General features: G+C 29.2%; 2 protein-coding genes and 1 long non-coding RNA gene across 3 annotated transcripts; 1 reads left to right on the top strand and 2 right to left on the bottom strand.

Annotated features, from left to right (window-relative positions):
* The first annotated feature begins 888 nt into the window (after nucleotides 1-888).
* LOC145192240 (metalloreductase STEAP4-like) lies at nucleotides 889-3,043 on the top strand. Its single transcript, XM_080069444.2, has one exon. It carries the CDS (start codon nucleotides 1,228-1,230, stop codon nucleotides 2,695-2,697), a length of 1,470 nt encoding a protein of 489 aa, XP_079925570.2. The 5' UTR covers nucleotides 889-1,227; the 3' UTR covers nucleotides 2,698-3,043.
* Nucleotides 3,044-6,206: 3,163 nt separating this feature from the next.
* Nucleotides 6,207-21,472, bottom strand: LOC145192346 (uncharacterized). The gene is made up of 11 exons (XM_090071791.1): nucleotides 21,026-21,472; nucleotides 19,321-20,277; nucleotides 18,197-18,465; nucleotides 17,364-17,444; nucleotides 17,054-17,161; nucleotides 16,481-16,625; nucleotides 15,872-15,998; nucleotides 15,190-15,320; nucleotides 14,953-15,042; nucleotides 11,299-11,418; nucleotides 6,207-6,612 (listed from the first exon to the last, which is right to left on the bottom strand). Exons 1-11 carry the CDS (start codon nucleotides 21,165-21,167, stop codon nucleotides 6,473-6,475), a joined length of 2,310 nt encoding a protein of 769 aa, XP_089927917.1. The 5' UTR covers nucleotides 21,168-21,472; the 3' UTR covers nucleotides 6,207-6,472.
* On the bottom strand, nucleotides 13,707-14,793 carry LOC149894452 (uncharacterized). Its single transcript, XR_016446915.1, has 3 exons — nucleotides 14,622-14,793; nucleotides 13,975-14,116; nucleotides 13,707-13,873 (listed from the first exon to the last, which is right to left on the bottom strand). It is a non-coding gene; the product is annotated as an uncharacterized LOC149894452 (long non-coding RNA).
* Nucleotides 21,473-22,340: the final 868 nt, after the last annotated feature.

Here is a 22,340-nt window from a genome sequence, read left to right as displayed (position 1 = left end):
TTTATCAGAGGTTTATTATCAGTGTGGGGGGAAACACGTCTGAAAAAATGATTTTCTCATAAATTATATTCATAAAATTTGTCATCTTAAGAATGTTAAGGATAATTAAAAGTATTGATAATTATCGGGTTGATATTTTTGATGTACTATTTTCGTTATAGATTCCCCAAGAATCTATAACGAAATAGTACATCGAAACAACAATGGAAAGAAATCCAAGTTTACGTGCTAAACGCTTACACTCGGATCAGAATCTCGGAAGTCTCCTATCAATGAAACTTCGAAGTTGTTACCGGAAAAGTCCCTCCTACCGAGACCGATGCTAATTCGGTATCGGTATCGTAAAAAATGACCGATCCAGTGACTACACGATTCTTTCCGTACCGAGACCCTGATGCTTAGCTTGAGCTACGAAAATAATTCCATAAACGAATGATGCAATTAAAGAGTTTAGCATATTTCTATTTTATCATATTTATCAGTATTTATAGGTTCATAAAAGCTTTGTAAATAAATTGATGGTAATTGCCGCACCAAAAATACCATACGTCCGGGTTTTTAATTTATTTTGGAGTCTTTTATATATATATAGTAAATTTTATTGCAAGTTACAACTAATTACAATAAATTATCGTTACAATTTAGTTATGTGGGAGAAAGTAAAGTCTATTTTACAGTCATTGAGTGATAAATGGTGGAGATAAATAACAGAGGATAAATTTGCTTTAAATTTTTCTTTTAATCAAGTTCTTTTTGCTTTAAAATGTTTTTTAGATGATTGAGCATTCAAAAGTATGCATCGCTGTAAAAGCAAGAATGTAGAAAGAGATTCTTATCCAAGGTGAAAAACATGATGATTTTTTAAGCCACAAAATTATGAACGAAAAGTAATTAAGCATCATGACGTAGTCACTGTATAAAAAGATGAGTCAAATGGGTTTCGAAACGTTTTTCAAGCTGCAGAAACGCGGTGTTCACGTTTTCAAATGAGTCAATCTTGTAAACTTTTTTAAAATTCCTAATGGAGGATTTGCTATTGATTAAAACAAGCGTTAAAACGAAACCATCTTTTTGTGGCGATATTTAAATGAATTAGCCAATAATTATAAAAGACGCATTATTTAATCTTCAATCTTTGTTACATTTTGTATGGTGTTATGCAGGAAGGAAATAAAGTCAAAGATCTAAAGTCAGGTCTAAACATTAGAAACGCACAAGAAATAAACGATGAAACAACCATTCAAACATAACTTAAAAATGTCAGCAAAAAATCTTAATGTTGAACTTGAAGAAATAAATTATCAAGCTTGTTTAGAACAAACCGAAAACGAGGATACAATAAATTCATCAAAAGTTGCGATAATTGGAACTGGAAACTTTGGAAAGGCTTTGGCAAGTCATTTTCAGAATTCTGCTCTGAGTTACTGCATTGGAAGTAGATTTCCATTGTCTGGTTCCTCAATCATTTTACCCATTGAGCAAGCAATTTTGATTAGTGATATAATCATTCTATGCTTGCCAGTCAGAGCGCACGTGCCGTTTACTAAAGAGTTTTCAACAATATTAGAAAATAAAACAGTGGTTGATGTGAGCAATCTTGAAAACAAGTCAAACCAGTCAAATGCATTAAAACTCCAGAAACTGATTCCGAAATCTCACGTCTTAAAAGCATTAAATACATTATCTGCTTACACATTAGAAAATGACTCTTATGGGAGTAATCGAGATACCTATGTTTGTGGTAATAATAAGCTGAGAAAAGATCAACTCATTTGCGTTCTGAGAGAAATTGGAATGAACCCTATAGATAAAGGGTTATTAAGCTCTGCAATCTTGATTGAAAAGTTACCGTTCAGATTCTTTCCAAATTGGGGTTACGCACTATTTATTACATTTCTCACGTTATTGCCCATACTCTTTTATGTATACTTACGTCTTTTTTGGTTTGAAAAAGGTCAAAACAAGGACGATATGGATGGTGTGCCACTTTATGAAGCAAATATTGTTATCTCATGGCTTACATCAACCCTGATTGCTGTAATATATTTAGCAAACGCAATCGCAGGTTTTTTTCAGTTATATAGACGCACAAAATACATTCCATTTCCAGCATGGTTAGATAGTTGGATGAAATGCCGTAAGCAACTCGGATTAATTTCGCTATTACTTGGTGGAATTCACGGATGCATCTCTTGCTTGCTGATTGGTTCTGGAGATTTAAAGTATCTTTTAAATACCATATATATTCCTGTTTCAAAACATCCTTTTATAAAATTATATCAGGGAATGAATTGGGTTGCTCAACTTTCAATGCTTTTTGGAGTCCTGGCCTTCGCTATGATGTCTGTACTTGGAGTAACATCTATCCCTTCTGTGTCTGAAAAAATGAGTTGGAAAGAATGGAGGTTCGTCCAGAGCACTCTTGGATATGCTTGTCTAATCCTGACATTCGGTCATATAATATGTCAAGGTTACAAGTATTGGGATCCAAACTATGTCTACGGTTGGCCATTATGGAAACAAGATCCACGTGGAATTTATCCGTACCCAATTTTTGTAATGGGAATATTCCCACTTGTTGTTATTTTTCTAAAACTCTTGCTGATGCTCCCTGGTTTATCTGGCCATCTTGAAAGAATCAGAAATGGAAAGGTTGATAGCAAATATCGAATAGAAAGGAAAAACGATGTTCCGTAATGTTAAAAGTGGAAAATACAATAAATATTAAGTATTTAGTTTGTGTATCTTCTTTTTTTTCTTCAATCTTTCTTGAATACATATTAAAGAGGATGAAAGATGCTGAAAAGTTGAATGTTAATTTTACATTCTTATTTCTGTTTACATATCTTTGTTAAACTGATATGCACCAATTTTTGTTTTGTTTTGTTTTTTTTTTTTTTTTTTTTTTTTTGTGACAATGACTTTATTTCCCAAAAAGATTTGTTACTAAGTATACAATTTAGTACAACAAACTCTAGCGTTGATTGCGAGGATTTTCAAATCTTAAATTTTTTTCAGTATTTAAAAAGAAACTCAACTCTCATTTTGCCTTTTATGTTCAATTATCGCAGTCTAATATAATTTCGCTATGTTTTCAACTAAAGTTGGAGGACATTTTGGTGATACTTGGTACATAAATTTATTGTCATTTGCCAAATCGGAAAAATGTTAAGAAAATCTTTGTATCATTTAAAAACCACAATTAAACTTGATTTTTTTTTTTTTTTTTTTTTTGCTTCCAAAAAAACGAACCGGGATTTGAGCTGGCCAATCCATCAGTTCTACTTCATTTTCTTTGGTATGTTTCGAATTTTGTCTTTTTGAAAGAGAACTTGATCCGGTAAATCTTATATATTGATTTTAGACAAAAGGTTGTTTTGTAAAATATTTACATATCCAGCTCCTATCCAAGGGTTTTCTTTTTGTTATTAAGTTTTTGACTCTCTTGTTTATAGGGAACCTTTCTGAAGGCTCCGTATGGACCGAAGAGTCAAAAGTTAATAGATCGTCTTTTAACAGTGGAGATTGATACTTGACTCACGATTTCAGTTAAAATTTTACTGTAATTTGTGAGGCTGTTAGACATCGATTATGAAGTAATTTTTTGCAGTGATCTTTCGCGTATGATGTTGTTTTGGACCTCCTATCTCTTCTCCTATCTTTATTACCGCGTGTTTCTCGTTTCCTTATAATTGTTTTCTTTTCGCAAAGAGAGAAAGAAAAAAGTTTTTAAAAATTATTTTACACTAAAGACTTTTTTCTTTCCACTTTTGACACATTAAACTACGCTTAAAACCTGCTCGGTTTGTCTGTACTATAGAAGGTATGAAACAATTATTTTCCATAAATATCCCATTTTCTAGTACGAAAACTGTGTAATAAAGTTACGAATGATTCATCAAGTTCGAGATACAAGTTTAAAAGCTACGTTTGTTTTAAAAAACGATTTCTTCCTGAAATGCAATCGTGGAAGAAAAAAATAAAAAACTATAAAATTGAAAAACCAAAAAAAAGTAAAAATACGTTGAACTTCCTTAAATGCACATTTTGTAAAAAGGTATTTTATAAAAGATAACCAGCACAAATTGGTTAGAGAACCAATCAGATGCCGAAGAATACGAAACAAACTTGCATTATCAAGTTAATGTGTAATAAAGTCTGTGTCCGCTGAAATACATTAGGATTAAAGGACAAAGAAAATTTTAATGAGAATTGATAGGGTCAAGAGAGTTGAAAGATATGAGGGTTGAGAGCAATGTGAAGCAAAAAAACAAATTCCTTTTTATTATAAAAATTATACAGACCTGTTTAGATGTTGATGTGAGACCTGTTTAGATGTTGGAATGGTGCAGTATGAAATTTTACTCCTCAGTAAAAATCTCATACCAAAATTCTAATCACAACAACATTAATCAAAATAATAAAAGATTATTTAAAAGTCGTGAACAATACAAAAGTAAAAACTCGTGAACAACGACAATAAGTAAAAAAAAAAACTAGATTTTTAACTGTTAATCACAACATCAAGTGGATTTCGACTGAGTTGTCTAGAAGTATGCCATTTTTTTAACTTAATGTGCCTTAAATTGCCTGTCGTCGTCTTTTTGTTTCTTCTCCATATTTACTGTATACTTAGATATGTATGCCTACAAATGAAGTTTTAATTGCATGGAGTTGCCTCTTTGGGCTGCAAATTCCCGGAAACTTTCCATTCCCGGGAGAACAGGCCATTTTTAGATTGTTTGCAAAACTTGTTTAAAAAAAGAATTCGCATAATTTTAAAAATTCTCCATGTCTTTTTTGTATTATTGATGGCATCCATATATGAATATACAATATGTATCTTTTCTATATTTCTTCACATATTAGTATTATTATTAACTTGTTAAAGTATTTTTATTACATTTTAAAAATTGTTTTAGTGACATAAAGTAGCTTTTCAAGAAAGTTATTGCATTTAAATGACAGTCTGTCAAACAAAATGCTCTTTCAGACTTAACACAAGATGGACAAATAGTTGAAAGAGCATTACAATGCTCTTTCCAAATTCTAAGATCTTTTGTGAGTAGCTTCGCACAAAAATAACATCTTTTTTTAAGGTTGAGTTTTCGCGATAAACTTCAATGTTTTTCTTCTTTTTTTATAAACTTTTCTTATCGTTCACCCATAAATTCACTTTTTCTCGAAGCAATTCACAAGTTTGATCAGGTTTCGCTGCTCTTCTTATTCAAAATCCATCTACAGCCGAAAAACCAACTTTTCATGTAATGATATTTTCTTTATCATAGACTTTCTCATTTAGTGGCTCATCTTCACATTCTTTTTGCAAAATAAATAAACTCCATCTAAATGTCTTTTCAATTCAACTGTAGAACCAGTTTTACATATAAATAATTTAGGACAATAACTACATTTTGCTTCGTCTAGTTTCTGGAGATCAACATTGAAGTTTTAATATTTGAAGGCATTTTAACATTTTCTCCTTTTTAAAGTCGATCCAATAGATTCGATTAAAATTCAAAATTTTAGAAAATATTCAAGTGACACTTCTGATTTGCCGAAAGAAGCTCTGAAATTTTAAAACATTTTACGGGAAAATTTTCACTTTTAGCTTTTCCAGGAACAAAATTCTACTCGCCTCGGACAATGAATTAGTTTAATTCGTCTTACGGAGACAATTCGTTTGTTAACAAATCTTAAACTAATCTGCAATTTAGCGATTTTTTCATTCGAAGTTTTCATCATCTTTGAGAATAGGTTCACTTTTGAGAATAAAGGTTTGTGATTGATTTCTTGTTAAATGTAATTTTTTACGGTTTTCTCTTTGTATAACAGCAAACTTGTAAGGTTAAACTTCTGGTCATACTGATTAAACTGGTTATACTTCTTTTTCAATACTTCTCTATTGATACTCTTCAAGTTTATTACGTTCATATCACATTTATGATTTCGTAATAACACTTGTTCTAACAGCAATACTTTGGAATCTCATTCAATCTGATTGTTTTTCTTAATTAGTATATTTAAAATTTTAATTTTAACTATAAAAGGATGTGACAGCTATGGTTAAGATGGATGTGATAATTAAGTATACGGATGTGATAGTTATGGGCGGAAGAAGATTAAACAGTGTACTATCACATCTGTTAAAAAAACTCTCCGTACCAAAAATTAGATATTAAAAACGTAAAGAATACATGAAATTCGCAAGTGTTTTTTTACATAAGAAAATTTTCATAACATTCTACCAAAGTCAAATAATTTTTTTTTTTTTTTTTTTTTTTTTTTTTGCATAAGCAGCACAAGATAAAAGCAAGCATAACAACAACAAAAAGCGGACCTAAACATGCGAGCATGCTCTTTTTACAGAAAAAAAAAAAAAAAAAAAAAATCAGTAACAGATTTTCTGCAGTAAATAACCGACACAGCTGATGAGATCACCCAAAAAACTTTTTTCTAGCAAATGTTTTCCCTAAAGGTTATCGTACGAAGAAATGTTTGCTTTCCGCTTTTTTGTTCGTACTCGTCGCACATACCAGATCACCAAAATAATTAATATTGCAATAAATATAACTAGAACAGGGACAACGATTCCAGCTATAAACATAGATCCTAAATAAATAAAATTTAAAAACAATTTAAAATTTAAAAATTAACTAAAATATATATCAATAATTTCATTTGATAGAATTTAATTCAATTTTTGTAGTTTTTCAGTTATAGTTTTATTACTTATGATTTACAGTGGGCGCAAAAAGTATCCGACACGAAGGAAAAACTTTATTTAATTAAAGCCTATTCAACAAAATAACATAAACAAACACTATTCTAATTTAATTTTACATCGGAAATACAAATATCATATCAAAACAACAATATCATTAAATGTTGACTTGATAATTGCAATTTTGTAAAAGTTAAGGTTCAAAAAGTATCCAACACATCGTTAAAAAAGAATTTGATTTGCAAATAATTTGTCATCCGTTATGTTCGAGGGAATATTCTAGAATCAGAAAACGTTGGAACATTCTAGAATGCAAAAGAATGTCATAGAATCTTTCTAACTGTAGTCCTTCATTACCTGACGTCTCCTTTGGAAGGTGGCCTAAATTTTACGCTCTTTAACAATGCCTAAAACTGCAGAATTGTCTGCATCAACTAGAATATCAATTATTCAGCTGCACAGAGATGGTTTGGGATATAGAAAAATTTCATCTGTGTTAAATATCCCAATTTCGACAGTTGGTGATACTGTTCGGAGGTGGAAATCCTTCCATCTTTCGACTAGTCTGCCTCGTTCAGGCGTCCTACAAAAATGTCTGACCGTACAGCTAGGAATTTAGTTCGAAAAGTGCAGAATAATCCTCGACTGACTCGCTCTGAACTGTAAAAGGACTTGCAATCATCTGGGACAAATGTTTGCAAGAATACAATTAGAACAGTTCTTCGAAAGAGAGGATTCCACTCTCGGTCACCAAGAAAAACTCCTCTCTTGAAGGAAATTCACGTAAAGAAACGCCGGAACTTTGCTGAAGAGCACTTGAGTAAACCTTCAAGCTTTTGGGATAAAATATTATAGTTGTTTGGTCGGAACTGTGTCAGCCGTGTTTGGAGACAGAAGAACTCTGCGTTTCACCCGAAGAATACCGTCCCAACAGTGGAGTTTGGAGGTGGCAGCATAATATTTTGGGGTTGTTTCTCTTCTGCAGGCCCTGGGAAATTGGAAATCATAGAAGGAAGGATGAGCTCCAAAATGTATCGGGGCATTCTTGAGAGATGTCTTGTGAAGTCAGCCAAAAAAATTGAACCTTCCTCGAGGTTGGATATTCCAACAAGACAATGATCCTAGAGAAGGAAATTGACTTATTGGAATGGCCAAGCCAGTCACCTAACCTCAATCCAATTAAAAATCTGTGGCGGGAATTGAAATTGAGGGTACAGGAGAGAGATCCAAGAAATCCTATCCAATTTAAAGAAGTATGCAAGGAAGAGTGGGCTAAAATTCCTATTAGCATATGTGCTAATCTTGTGAACAAGTATTCCAATCGTTTAGAAGCAGTTTTGGCTGCTAAAGGTCACATGACGAAGTATTGAGTAAATGTTTAACGATGTGTTGGATACTTTTTGAACCTTAATCTTTACAAAATTGCAATTATCAAGTCAACATTTAATGATATTGTTGTTTTGATATATTTGTATTTCCGATGTAAAATTAAATTAGAATAGTGTTTGTTTATGTTATTTTGTTGAATAGGCTTTAATTAAATAAAGTTTTTCCTTTGTGTCGGATACTTTTTGTACCCACTGTATATATTTACATTACATATTTATATTACATATTTACTACTCCGTTACGGATTGTTTATGGTAGTTATATTACTTTTACTGAGGGTTTTTATTTTGATCATGACGTCATCTCATAGGCCGTTTCTTCAAGATAAAAGTCTTTACATTACATTTTCACAACATTTAGGGTAAATTTTCATGTGGGTTTTAAATATTACCAACCGACAAAATTGAAAATAGTTTTATAATGAGAATAAATCTTTCAAAAAACACTAACTTTTATTATTACTTTTGAAATTAAGAGTTTAAATTTTCCTGAAAATATAAATGAATCACACTGATGTATTACAAAATGTTGTAAGTTGCTTAATGTTTAATAAGTAAACAGAATGATGAATAGAATCAATCAATTAAAAAAAAAACCTTTAAACTATAAACTTATTGCTAGTCTGAACCTGAGCCCATTCTATGAGGGCACGGGGAGGTACACATTTATAAAAATAAGTCACTACACAATCCTCAATAAGAAAAGCATTTAACTTGATTATAAAATATCAATCACTAAATAATACTAATGTCCCTAAAATCTAATATGGTAGGTTTCATGTATTGAGATATTTTGAATATTTTGTTTCATAATTTTAATTCTGTTCATGCTAGAATTTCCGAACCGGGATTACGGGGCTGGGAAAAACCATTGGTCATAAAACCCGGTAAAGATGAGTCAATGGTAATGGCACTAGTCTATGATCAAAAAAAAAAAAAAAAATTGAAGAAAAGAAGAAAAAAAAAAGCGTTGCTGTATTTCACTGGATGAATTTACTTCTTCAAGGATACATGAACATTAATGTTCATGAGCAAAACAGTCATTACAATCTTGGTATGGTTAGGATATCAGGTACATTTCCTGCTGAAAAATGTCTTCGCATTCTTAAAAATCATTTGGCTAAGTTTAGTCTGGATGTTGAAACTGCAATTATTTTACATGGGCTGATTGTCTGCATCAGAACACCAGACTTGGTATGCTCATGCCCTTCACCATTTAATGTGTGATGTAATTTATTCTTCCATAATTTTGCCTGATATGGAAGAAGAAAAAACAGATTTTAGTGATGATGGTGATGAAACATCTACAGTGATGACTTTGATATTAATCAGGTTGATGCCAAAATACCAAGCCTAGTCTGTGAACTTGAATATGTTATAAGGAAGCGCGTTCACTAGTCAGCTTATTTTGAAAAAGTCATACTAAAAATAAAGTCCTGCAAAAATATGGAATAGAATTTACATTGATAAGATATTGCAAGACAAAATGGAATTCAATGTTAGCCTTTTTCATATTGACAAAAGGATATGCTTGCTACATTTTCTCCATGAAATGCTTAAAAGAACAAGGGAATTTGTTTCCAATGCCTTCTAAAAAAGTAATGCAAAAAAAGGTATAAGAATTTCTCCACCTACTCTTTTCAAACCAAAGTGATCAAGATGATATTTATCAAGTGATCAAAATACAAAGGTTTTTCAAGAAAAACCAATTTCAGAAAAATTGGAAAACTTCATAGAAGAGTCAACTTGTGTAAGCAGCAAGAAAATAAACATTTCTTCATTTATTGACAAAGAGCTCGATATTTTTGGAGTAACAAAGGTTCGAATTTCAAATCTAGAGTTACTCTACAATGGAGGCTGAACAAACTTTTCTACTGCTAAATTATTTATTACAAAGCTATGTACAAAGCTTAAATCCTGTCCTGACTTATTTTTTTGGTATTTTCCTATTGGTTATAATCAGAATTTTGAACTTTTTGAATTTTACATATCTCATAGTTTAAATCTGTGGTGCTTTTTTATGTGGTATATTGCATTTTGAAGCCAATGGATTTTGCTGCAAGACAGATTAAACTCTTTTCTTCAATTTTCTACACTTATCTGCAAAATTAATGCACCACTTACACATTTCGATTTATTTTTATTGTTATCAATATTATCATATAATTTGATAAACATATTAAGAGTAGAACACATGAACACAATTATTTCCATGATAATAATAAAATTGCCTTCGAGGTTGGTGAAAAAAAAAAAACTAAAACCAAAAGTTCATTTAACAAAATGGAGTAAAATGATTATTATTGTTATGCTCACTAGTACTGCTTAAATTGAAACATTTTTGACTTATCAATAACTAGTGTTACCACCAAAGGCATAACAATAAACATTATCATATTTGTAATTGATAAATCTGGGAAATACATAATATTTTTCAAGTCTCCAAGAAATCATGCAACAAATTTTATGTTTTAGAACTTGCAACGACTTTACAAGGTTCCTACACAACACATTGGAATTTCCATTTTCCATTAAAAAACAACAAATATGAATGAAGTACAAACTTCTATATAAGTCATTTAAAATAAAAGAAACTTAATATAATTTTTATATTTAAACTTACAAAGTTAAGTCTAAATATAAAAATTTCATGAAGTCTTGAAGAAAAAATGTCAATGTCAATAGCAACTCTGTGTAATGTTATTTATATATCAATTAATTCATAAGGATGATTGTAAATTGATAAATCTTTTGATAATTAAAACAGTTGTTTAAGTTAAAACCCATCTTGTTTTGTTTCTGACCAGAAGAACTTAAACTTATGTTTATCAAAGACACTATACAAACACAGAACTTTTGTATTCATTTTCATTTTATCAAAAACCAAAAAAAAATCACAATGTGATTTGAAGGAAAGTGTTTAAAGACAACAAACTCCAGTTTGCAAATAAAAAGTAAAATTTAATTGATAAATATTGAAAAAATATATTTTCACATAAAAAACAACAACTTAAAACTAATTAATTTACAATTGCACATTTAGCAATATCACCTTTTTAATTTGTTTTCATTTAATTAATTTCTGGCACAAAACAGAAACTTTACACAAAATTAAGCTCTAAGATAAAATGCAGATAAAAAAATGATTTAATAGTAAAAAAGCAGGAGTGAGAATACATAACTTACGATTTTCTTTTTTTATGCATACAAAATCTTTCCTGTCAAAACCGTCAGTGCATAAGCATAATTGATCCTTACATATTCCATTCAAGCCACAGTGTTCATCAAGGTCGCATAAATCATTATCTGGAAGTAAAATAAATAGAAAAAAGATTTCTGTAAAAGAAAAAAGAAGAGAGAAGAGAGAAAGTAGAAAATAAATAAATTGCAATCATTCTTTTAAAAAATTTTTCTCTACTTATATCTTGTCTAGTGGTTAATGTTCTTGTTTAAGGTATATTAATAAACTTTACTCTTAGTATATATACTGTGGGTTGCATAAATATAGAGTCACTTGATTTTTAAAATGATTTCTTTATGTTTTTTAAAATTTAAAGCAAACAAAAAAGTTAACAATTTAAATTGTTTGAAATTTTGTTAACAGTGGTAAACAAAATAAGAAAAAAAAAAATTAAGATATTTTTTTATGAGAAATATAAACAACTGTTAAAAAAAAAAAAAAAAAAAAAAAAAAAACAGAGCAAAAGCAAACAAAATAAGAAAAAAAAAAAAAATTAAGATATTTTTTTATGAGAAATATAAACAACTGTTAAAAAAAAAAAACAAACAAAAAAACGGAGCAAAAGTATAGAGTCAGGGTGCATTTTAGTATTTTGTATGCGCACCGCGAGTTTTTACACATGCACAAACACATCTAGGCATAGATTCAACTAGTCCAAAGCATAATTCTCTTGGAAATTCTTTCCAAAGCTTTTTTAAGGCCTGCTGTAATTGTACAACACTGGCCATGCCCTCTTTAAACAATTTCTTGTCTATCCAAACCCAAATGTTCTCGATGGGATTGAGATCTGGAGAACGAGCTGGCCAAGGCATGACTGTAATGTTTTTCTGATCAAGCCACTCTTTAAACAAGATTGTAGTGTGCGCCATTGTGCTGAAAAATCAATTGTTGTCATCTTCCGTAAAAATCTCTGGCTGTTGGCAAAAGTTTCGAGGGTCTCTTTGTAATTGTACTGGTTAATTCTACTGGTATAAATGTTGTATGACCCTGTTCCTTTATGGGAGAAGCATTCCCATATTCCAACTGATCCTCCTCTGCCTTGTATCCTTGGTACACAAAAACACTCTTTGAACTTTTCACCAGCCAGCCTCTTGATGGTTAATCTTGACTTGCGATTTATCACCTCAAAATTGGATTCGTCGCTGAAAATGAGTTTGGCCCAGTTTTATACAGACCAGTGGTCTTTTTCTACACCACTTTAATCTTTTTAGGCAATCTGAGACACGCAAAAGTAGTTTTTGAGCAGCTACATAGCAATCTAAGCCTTTCTTATTTAGGCATCTTCGTACAGTCCATCTACTAACACTAACATTACCAAGCATATTTGTGAACCCTTCAGCAAGTTTGTGGTAAGAAATTTTAGGGTCATTTCTAACCTTTCAATAGAGATAAACAAAGAACTTTGGTCTCTTAAGTTAGCTTTAAAAGTCTACCAAGCCTTGGTAAATCTTTGATATCATTATGTAGCTCTTTGTTTTTCAACGTTATTTGTACACATTTAAGCGAAACATTGCACATTCGAGCTATTTCTTGTTGGCTTTTTGCTTTATCTTTTAGCAGACCTACAATTGCCATCATATGTTGACTGAAACAGCTTTTCTGCCCATTTTTGTCTTTTTACTTTACCAATGCAAATAACTTAAGATATAAAAATGATAACTTAATTTTATTTTTGCAAGAACATTTATAAGAAAAGAAATCAACTACCAAACTTTATACCATTTGAATAACATTTCATTAAGATATTTCAACTTAAGTTGTTAAGTTTTAAGTGACTATATTTTTGCTACATTAGAAATACAGGTATATTAATATAATTACTCAAGACTGGTTAACCTAACGAGTTCGAATTATATACCATTCGATAGAGAATCAATTAACACATGTAATACGCTTTAATCGTATTAATTTGTTTGTTTCAAAGATAATGTTGATAAAAACAAAAATTTCGCATAAATAAGCTAGTGACTATATTTATGCAACCCACTGTAGCTATAATATTTTATAATAATAAGTTATAATATTTGTAGCTATTTATAGTATTTATAGCTAATATTAGTTTTAATATAAATAATAATAAGGGTTGAGTGATACTTAAATTATTAAGAATTAAACTTCTGAAATAAGAAAGGGAGAAGAATTTATGGAAGATATGAAAAAAGTTTTATGGATTGGAGAAAAAAGTAGAAATTACAATAAAGCAAATGTTAAAAGATAAATAAAGGAAACCTAAGGACAAGGAAGAAGATATTGTCTTCCATAAAGACATGAGAAAGATATGAGAAAGAAAGAGAAATCAGGTAGCCTTAGACATAGAGATATTTGCACATTATTATAATCCCATAAGCCTTACTGCTGTAAGAGAGGGTATTACACTATAGCCCATACTGCTGCAGAAGAGGGTATTATACCACACTAGCATACTTCAATAGTTAGCAGGGTAGTTACAACCTTGAGTTTGTGTCACTAAATTTGTCTGTTCAAATTCTACTTGCTAATGAGATGTTGTGAAAGTTGTGTCTATGATGGTAAATGAAATTACAACTCACATAAAAAAAATAATTGACAAATCATCCAATTCTTTTATGACTATCCATTTAAATGGAAAAGTTGAAAGGTGCCTGGATTAGAATATTGAGCAAACACAATGCACTTGTTTTTTTCTTGTATGCAGACACCATTGTTTTAAGTATCATAGTTTACTTCTTGAAAATTTATCCTAGAAGCGATACTTCATAACCAGTCAACAAATTTTTTAAAGTTCTAAAAAAACATGGAACAATTTGAATGTTAAAACTGCAAATCTAATGAGAATAAGAACCCCCTCCCTGGTTCCTAGATGATAAATGACACATTGATTCAGTTCTGCAAAAAAAAAAGTTAACTTTAAGGTCTTGAAGCAATAAAACAAATTTTTCACAATTCGCTCAGTAATTTTAATATTTTTAAAGAAGAAAAAAAATCTGTCTTTAATTGAAAATGTAAATAAGACTTATTGAAAATATGAGATTGTTGTTGAAATTAAAAATTGTAAAACACCCAAGCTTATATTCTGAGAAGACCCTGATTTAGTTTAGTGCTTAGCAGACTGAACAAATTAATATATTAGTATTTATTGGAGTGCCAAATTAGCTAAATTTTTAAAACATTTCAACTATGTGAAGGGGAAAGCCAATAAATGGTAACTCCTGACTATCTTAAGGAGGACATTTAGAACACTACAACTCTCTATATTGACCCCTTATTCAAAAGAAATACTTGGTTGAACCTCTTTATCAAATCTAACACTTCCTTCCCCTGATTGGTTGAACCTCTGCAACTGATACCAGGTTCTTTGCTATTGACTCTGATACCTTCTGAAGACTATTGAACAGGAATATGTGGCTGCTTCACATGGTTGAGGCAGATGGAAATAGGTAGTATTACTTATAGTTAAGTGCCTAATTTTAAACAAAAATGATAATGATGATTTTAAACAATTATGATAATGATGATTATAAACAAATATAATGATGTTAATAAAAATTTTATTGTTCAATAATTTGTAACAAAAACCTAAAAATATAAATCTTTTATAATAAACTCTCTATAAAACTTACCACATTTTAGCAGAGACTTGAGCTCATTTGCTTTTCCTAGTTCAATCTTGTCTTTGTAAATTTGAGAATCTGTGTTTGAAACTGAATCATCTATAAGAAAAAAACATTAACTTCCGTTATCTAAGATTTCAATAAAAGTTCAAAGAAAACATATATACACCTTTTCACATGTAACAAAAAATTTTTAATAAAAAACTAAATAACAACTACAAATATGTTAATGGATAAAAAACTTACCAACCACATAAAAGGTAAATTGAGTGCATGCTTTATCTACTTGTGCTCGTTGTATGTATGCCAACTTCCATGACAATGATGGGTCAGTTAAGTTCAAAGAATTTAACAAAATAGTATATGCAGAATATATCCTAAAAAACATTAAAACAGAATTAAACAGTGCTACCAAAATGTAGGGGATTCCATAACATAACATTTAATAAGTAAAACATGCAAAATATATGAATAGTAAAAATTTCTTGAAATAAAGACTAGATTTTATGCTTGTTTATTATTTTTTTAATTACAATTATTATAAATTTTTATATTTTGATGGGATATTAAATAAACCAAACACAAAAAGGTCACATAAAATTGGCAAAAAAAAAGTTGATTGAATTCAACACTACTAGCCAATTAAGATTAAGCAACATGTATTTGGCTCAGCTTGTTTAGACATTGAAAATCTGGTCTCTATTTTGATTTGCTTGCAAAGTTGTATTTTGTCTATGAAATGCAGAGTTTTATTCTTGAAAAACAAAAATTTAGCAATTTCATTGCAAAAAAAAAAAAAAAAAAAAGCACAACATTTTTAGAATGCACTGATAATTTCATAATTTAGGATCTTTGCAAACTGTTTTTGAAAACTGTTCGAAAATTTGGAAAATGAAACAAAAACAAATTAAAACAAAATTAAACACACTCATCATATAATAATTTTAAACGAATTGTAAACGTGAAAACACTTTTTCCAAATGGAATGATATCAGCACAACCCAGTCTGACTGCACTTCTGTTTTGTTCGTGAAACGTAATTGAACGATTTAATACTATAATCAAATTTCTCAAAATAAAAAATCCAAGGAATTAAAGAGAATTTAAGTCATAAGAAACTCAGATTTTACCTTTGCAGGAAATAGCATTATTTAAAAATCTAAAGTTATTACAACATTTATGCACTTAAAGTTTTATTTGTTCAAATGGTAAATTTGTAAAACAATATAGCTTTTGTATGAAAAATTTCATTAATTATTCCAACATTACTTCAAAAAAACTGAGAATACATCATAAAGTGATGCATAAAAGTGTATTTAACTAATTTTCAATAAAGAAAATTTTTTTTTTCTTGTTTGTAACATTTTCATATATTCTGGTTATATGCGAATATATACTGTTTGATGCAATATTTCACAGTTATTTTATAATACAGAGTACAAATCTTTTAAAACATGTGCAAAAAGGTGTACAATAATTAAACCATAATTGTTTTCCTTGAACATTGAAAGCTGCTTCAAGGAACAAGTATTTGTACCTGATTTAGTACCAAATAATGGCATGTCAGCATCAGCATAAAAAGCTTTTCCACTACCGATGTTATAAGTTCCAACTTTACTGCTTGTATCACCTAACTCACATCGATACAGATTTTTTTGATTGCACTGATTTTTATAAGCAGGCTTAAAAGTAAAACAAAGTAAAAAAATAACAACAACAAACAACTGCAGAAAGTAAAAACATTTTTAGTATATAAAAAGATTTATAAAGTTATCATCTTGAAGATTGTTGATAGCTAAAAGTTAACATTATCTTGAAGATTGTTGATAAAAATTTGCTTCTCAGAATTAGTCTGTTAAGGCTACAATTCTGAGAAGCAAAATTATTTAAAGAAAAAATCTTGAAATTTTTAAAAGTCATAATCAGAGTGTTTATCTTTAATGCTTCCTGCATTTTCAAATTCATATATTCAATACTTGGAAATTCATATATTCAATACTTGCAAATTCTTTGTTTTTTAATACTAAAGCACATGCTCTAATTATTATCTGTATAAGAAAATGAAAGTTATTAAGCAAAATATCTTGAGTTAATACAACAAAAATAATACTTGACTAATATTAACTTCTGCGGGATTGTAATGGCCTAGCACACTACTACAGATGGTTGTGTCTTTCCCAACTCCCAGCTGATGAACATGAAAATTATGATTTAATGTCTATAAAAGAAAAAAATAATTAGAAAAAGGGCAGCAGTAACTTTGAACCTTTAATTGATTCAAAGTTATTGCAGTAAAAAAGATTAAAATTTGTTTAGTTAAAATTAATTTAAAATTATGCAAATTGATTCACAAAATATCAATGCAATAATCTTTTAAGGACTGCCACAAATTATCAACAAACAGTAAAAGAATAATTAACCGCTATTGAGGAGTTTCTATATTTAACATTGAGGACCATTAATGTTGGGGTTATAACATCATTTGTTTGAATATATTGACGCTAAAAATAATTAAAATAATTTCATTTTCAATTTTTTAAACATAATTTTTTAAATAAATATATATTTTAGTTATTTATGTATAAAAATACATAAATATCTAAAAAATACAAATTCATAAAAAATGTTAAAATTTATGAAAAACATTATTTAAAAAACAATAATAATGTAAAATAAAAGAGTAAATATATAATTAATCATAAAAATTGCATTATTTATTTTTTATAACAAAATAAAACTTTTAAAAACCTAGAAAAATTTTTTAAGATATTTGTATAAGACTTGCGTTTTTATGTATGTGTACTTTTTTCTCTTTCTGTATAAACTTCCTATAAGATAACCTTTTAAAATTACCTGGCAATTTGCATAAGCATATTTGAACTAGCTTACTTGATCATAAGGATAATAAAATTAATGGTTTACTATAATACAAGTTATTCAAGTTGTTTTTGAACACACAATTCTTCAATAAGTATTTAAAACTTTCTTGAATATGCTTTTTAAATATAAAAAATGGAATCCAAATCTAGTGAGTGAGCTTTAAAAGTGTTATTTATTCTTAAAAGCAGTATGAGTTTTTAAAAATAGTGTGTCTAATTTTTACTAGAGATCTTTAAAGAAGGAGAGTCGAATAGACATTCTTTAAAGAAAAAAATATCTCTTCTGTATTAAAGAAAAAAATATTTTCTTAAGTATAGAAGAATATCTCAAATATATCTGCTATAAAAATAAGAAAAATAGAAAATATTTTTACCAATATAATATCACCATCAAGTGCAGATGTTGGGTTAGCTGAAAAATTTACTAATAGAGATATCATCAATCCAGCTGGCTCAATATTAGCACATACAAATCTAGTTGATGATGCATCATTTTGATGTATTACAATTGATCGACCAATAATTGTTCTAAAGCCATACAACTGTAAGCTGACATCTGTGATTTTCAGTGTAAAATTGTATTTATCAACTAATGTGCCATACTTCCCACTCAAGTCACCAACTTCATATTTGTCAAAAGATCCTATGTTAACAATTTAAAAACTGTTCATTCACAAAGAATCAAAGCTTAATACATTCAAAGATAACTAAAACTAAAAATCTTGTTTAAAAAGGTTTTTATGAGAACTAAATCCAGTCAAAAAATACACATCATATTTATGACAAAAATAAACTTAGTCTAACTATGTTATCTTTATCATAAATATGATATTTAACTCTTCTCATCAATTTATCAAACTTGTCATCAAACTCTTGTCAACATTTAACTCTTATCTCAATGGCTCATTGACTATTAACTAATTAGTAAATAGCCAATGAACAATTGAGACAAGGAGTTGTCATTGCTGCTCTGTCTAAAAAATAAAACTGAAATAGTTCTAAACAGAAAAAAGATTTGAATATGCAACTGTTTTTAAAGAAAAAGTTTCAAACTTACTTAAGAGTTTTTCAATGTTCATTCTTTTACTTTGTGTGTGTGTGTGTGTGTGTGTGTGTGTGTGTGTGTGTGTGTGTGTGTGTGTGTGTGTGTTGTGTGTGTGTGTTTAAATAACCTGAGCAGAATATTGCATAAAACATAACATCAACATAGCATAACTTTAAAAGTGGAGCATCAGATGATATCATTGAAAAAACAATGCTATCTTATTGTTCCACCACTAAAAAAAATATGAGATGACTACCATCCAGTCTTGCCTATTTTATCCTCTGCAACAATCAGGATTGTTCTGAGTCATATTTAGTCACTCAGAGTCATTTTGCTTTTTAGAACCATAAAGTATAACTAGAGCTGTATTAGACATTTTAATTTAAAAAAAAACTTGTATAAACAACTCAAACCTGAACAAATATTATTGAAGTAAAAATAACATAAATAGACCTTTTCCTGGCTGTGGGCTAGTTTTTACATCAACTTGGTCAGGGTTAAAATGACTGCCAACACTTTGTTGAGAGCACCTATTTACACTATCAGATATGGGGAACATGTGAACATGATATCCATTCAGCTTGTTATCAAGACCTTGCAAATCAATTTCAACAAATGTAGGATGAAAAGGTGATAACTGTTTAAAACTAAAAACTCCATTTATTGAATTCATTTCAGAAAAAAGTGCTTGAGCTTGTAAAGGACCATAATTTTGGATTTTATCGCAAGTAAGTAACTTTTTTGACTTATCCATAACAATAAGTGTCATACCAACAAGTTCACCATCACTAATGTCTGATGCAAGAGTAGAAATTAATGAAAAACTGGGTGGAAACCAAAACAGTGCAGTAAAATTATTATCCTGTACAGTTGAATTCAAGCAAGGGTTAAAAGATGATATTGACCAATAATATTCCACTGATGCAGTGCTTCCATCAGATGGTCCAAGAGAGCCATATATCAGTGTTAAGCCATTGCTTTGTAAAAAATGGATACTACCAGCAACTACAGAACTGGAAATATGAACAAAAGAGTAAGTATCGTTGTCAGACAAGATAGTACCACAAGCTAGAGTCTGATCTGTAGAGACATTTTTTAAAAGCAATGTGCTTCCATAAATACTTAAATTTCCATAAAGTGTAATAGCATTTGTGGAACTATATACATCAAAGCCAGAATTTAAATTTATTCCAACTTGAGTTTGTATATCTTGACATTTGCTCTGGCCATTGTAAAATGGTTCATGAACAATTATCCAATTTAATTTTGAAAAATAAATACTTTCATTTGGTTGAAATTGAATTGTCACATTTTCATTTTCATTTGCTTGATTAAAAATGATTTCTCCTCTGATGTCATTTTGGTTTAAGTATACAGTAAATTTTCTGCCATAACAGATAAAATGCTGCACTAAAAAAGAATGAAAGAAAATTTTTATACTTTATATTATAATGCATAAACTGTACAAATACATACATGAATTTTCAATGTAAAGTCTGTTCATCATAACAACAGGGACCAGGAGAGAGGACTATGATATAAAACATGTTTACACAGTTTATTATGAAATTATGTAGGCTTGCTAGGATTTATGAGAAGATTTATAAATGTAAAAGCATGGCTGAAAGTGCTTGATATATATATATATATATATATATATATATATATATATATATATATATATATATATATATATATATAAGCAAAGTTGACGGTGCCTAATCCTCAGTATCATTGAGTTAAAAAAAGACTTGAATAAGTTGTACTATTTTGACGTGATTTCATTTGTACATACAAATTGTACATACAACTTTGCTTTATATATATATATATATATATATATATATATATATATATATATATAAATATATATATATATATATATATATATATATATATCTGTGTGTGTGTGTGTGTGTGTGTGTGTGTGTGTGTGTGTGTGTGTGTGTGTGTGTGTGTGTGTGTGTGTGTGTGTGTGTGTGTGTGTGTGTGTGTGTGTGTATATATATTGCTTTTTGCAAAGCGTCAAATGTTTATTTTTTTCACGTATATATTTTCCGGAAGGTAAAATATACATGAAAAAAAACTTCTGGAAAAGTTTCACAAAGAATTATTCTCATATAAAAAAAACTTCCTAATAGGGATTGGTACAACTTACCTGACAATAAATAAAAAAGTGGTAATATTTTTTGTTTAAAACTCATGATTAAGTGCAATTTTTTCGGCTCTCCGTCACCTCCATCATCAAATTTAGTCAGTGACTCAAAAGAATGTAATACGTTTTGAATATAACGTGTCATGAAGCTTATGTTCTTCGCTGCTTCATCCTGTTTCTATTTGAGATTTTTGCTTGTTTAATATGAATTCCATGATTTGCTAATACATTATTTAATAATAACTATTTAATAATGCCTGCAGTCGTCATTATTGATAGTTTTATTTATTTTAGGAAAAAAAAAAGCATTTTAAACTTTGGTGGGAAAAAAACGCGATTTTTCCTGTTTATAAAAATGTTGTTTTGAGAAGGCCAGTCCATTCTCGTTGATAGGATCTTAATAGAATGCAAAAAAGGCACTAGTTTCGCTAGGCTGTAGAAACCAGTTATGCGGTTGATGCTAATTTGAGTTTCCATTTATACTTTTTGTCATTGTAATATCAGAATAATTTAAAAGTCAGTGTAAAAATATTTTAACTAATTAAAGAATGAGGATAGTTAAAGAATTATTTTGTGTTTTAAGTGTTTAATATTTTATAATACTTTGTATTTTAATTTAAAAAATATATTTTAAGAAATGGAGTTTCATTAAAAAAAAACTTATTAAGAAAAGTATATAAAATACAGGTTGGGCAAAAAAAGTCCTCGTAATAAATTATAAACAAAGATATAATAAACTACAAGCAAAATGATGAAAACTTTCAAAAGTTACAACTAATTTAATTCTTAACTTGCGAAAATGTTATCGCGTGGAAATCACGTGTGTTTGATTTATAATGCACATCCTAATAGAAAAATATTATCTAAAAAAAAAATTATAACATTAACAATTTTTGAAAATCCTGTATCTAATCTTAGAACCTTGAAGTAAAAAGTATTCTGTCACCATCCTGATTTAAAAAACCATTTGAAAACGAGGCTGATTGATTTTAAACAAGTCTAACTATTTTTCTATTAAGCAAGCAAAAAATTTCGTGTTTTATTTTTATTACATGATTTTCTCATAGATATTTTTAATTTTCTTGAGTTTAAAGCCTTAATGGCACTTAAAAGAGTCATTGTATAAGAAATCCTATTTTAACGTAATGGTGTAAGAAATCCTATTTTTGCATTCTACTTATAGTTTTTAAAAACACTCCCAGTATTTTTAAAGAATGCGAGTAGAAACGTAACTATGAAAACTGTCATACAGTTTTCATATTTGCTTCGCTATTTATTATATATTGTCTATTGACAAGTAAAGCTCATTGAGTAACAC

Source organism: Hydra viridissima, unplaced genomic scaffold (assembly GCF_058129835.1).
Source record: "Hydra viridissima isolate aposymbiotic clone 2 unplaced genomic scaffold, HvirCarnegie_v1 scaffold_1, whole genome shotgun sequence".
Lineage (NCBI taxonomy): Eukaryota > Metazoa > Cnidaria > Hydrozoa > Anthoathecata > Hydridae > Hydra > Hydra viridissima.
Note: the sequence above shows the minus strand (reverse complement) of the source record. Positions and strands in the feature narration are given on the sequence as shown.

What these genes read in the sequence shown, in the direction of transcription:
- LOC145192240 (XM_080069444.2), top strand. Translation starts at nt 1,228, where the DNA reads ATGAAACAACCATTCAAACATAACTTAAAAATGTCAGCAAAAAATCTT.
- LOC145192346 (XM_090071791.1), bottom strand. Translation starts at nt 21,167, where the DNA reads ATGACACGTTATATTCAAAACGTATTACATTCTTTTGAGTCACTGACT. An exon ending in ACTTTTTTATTTATTGTCAG is followed by an intron (nt 20,278 to 21,025) that starts GTAAGTTGTACC and finishes ATTCTTTTTTAG; the next exon opens with TGCAGCATTTTATCTGTTAT. An exon ending in TAGCCCACAGCCAGGAAAAG is followed by an intron (nt 18,466 to 19,320) that starts GTCTATTTATGT and finishes TTGTTAACATAG; the next exon opens with GATCTTTTGACAAATATGAA.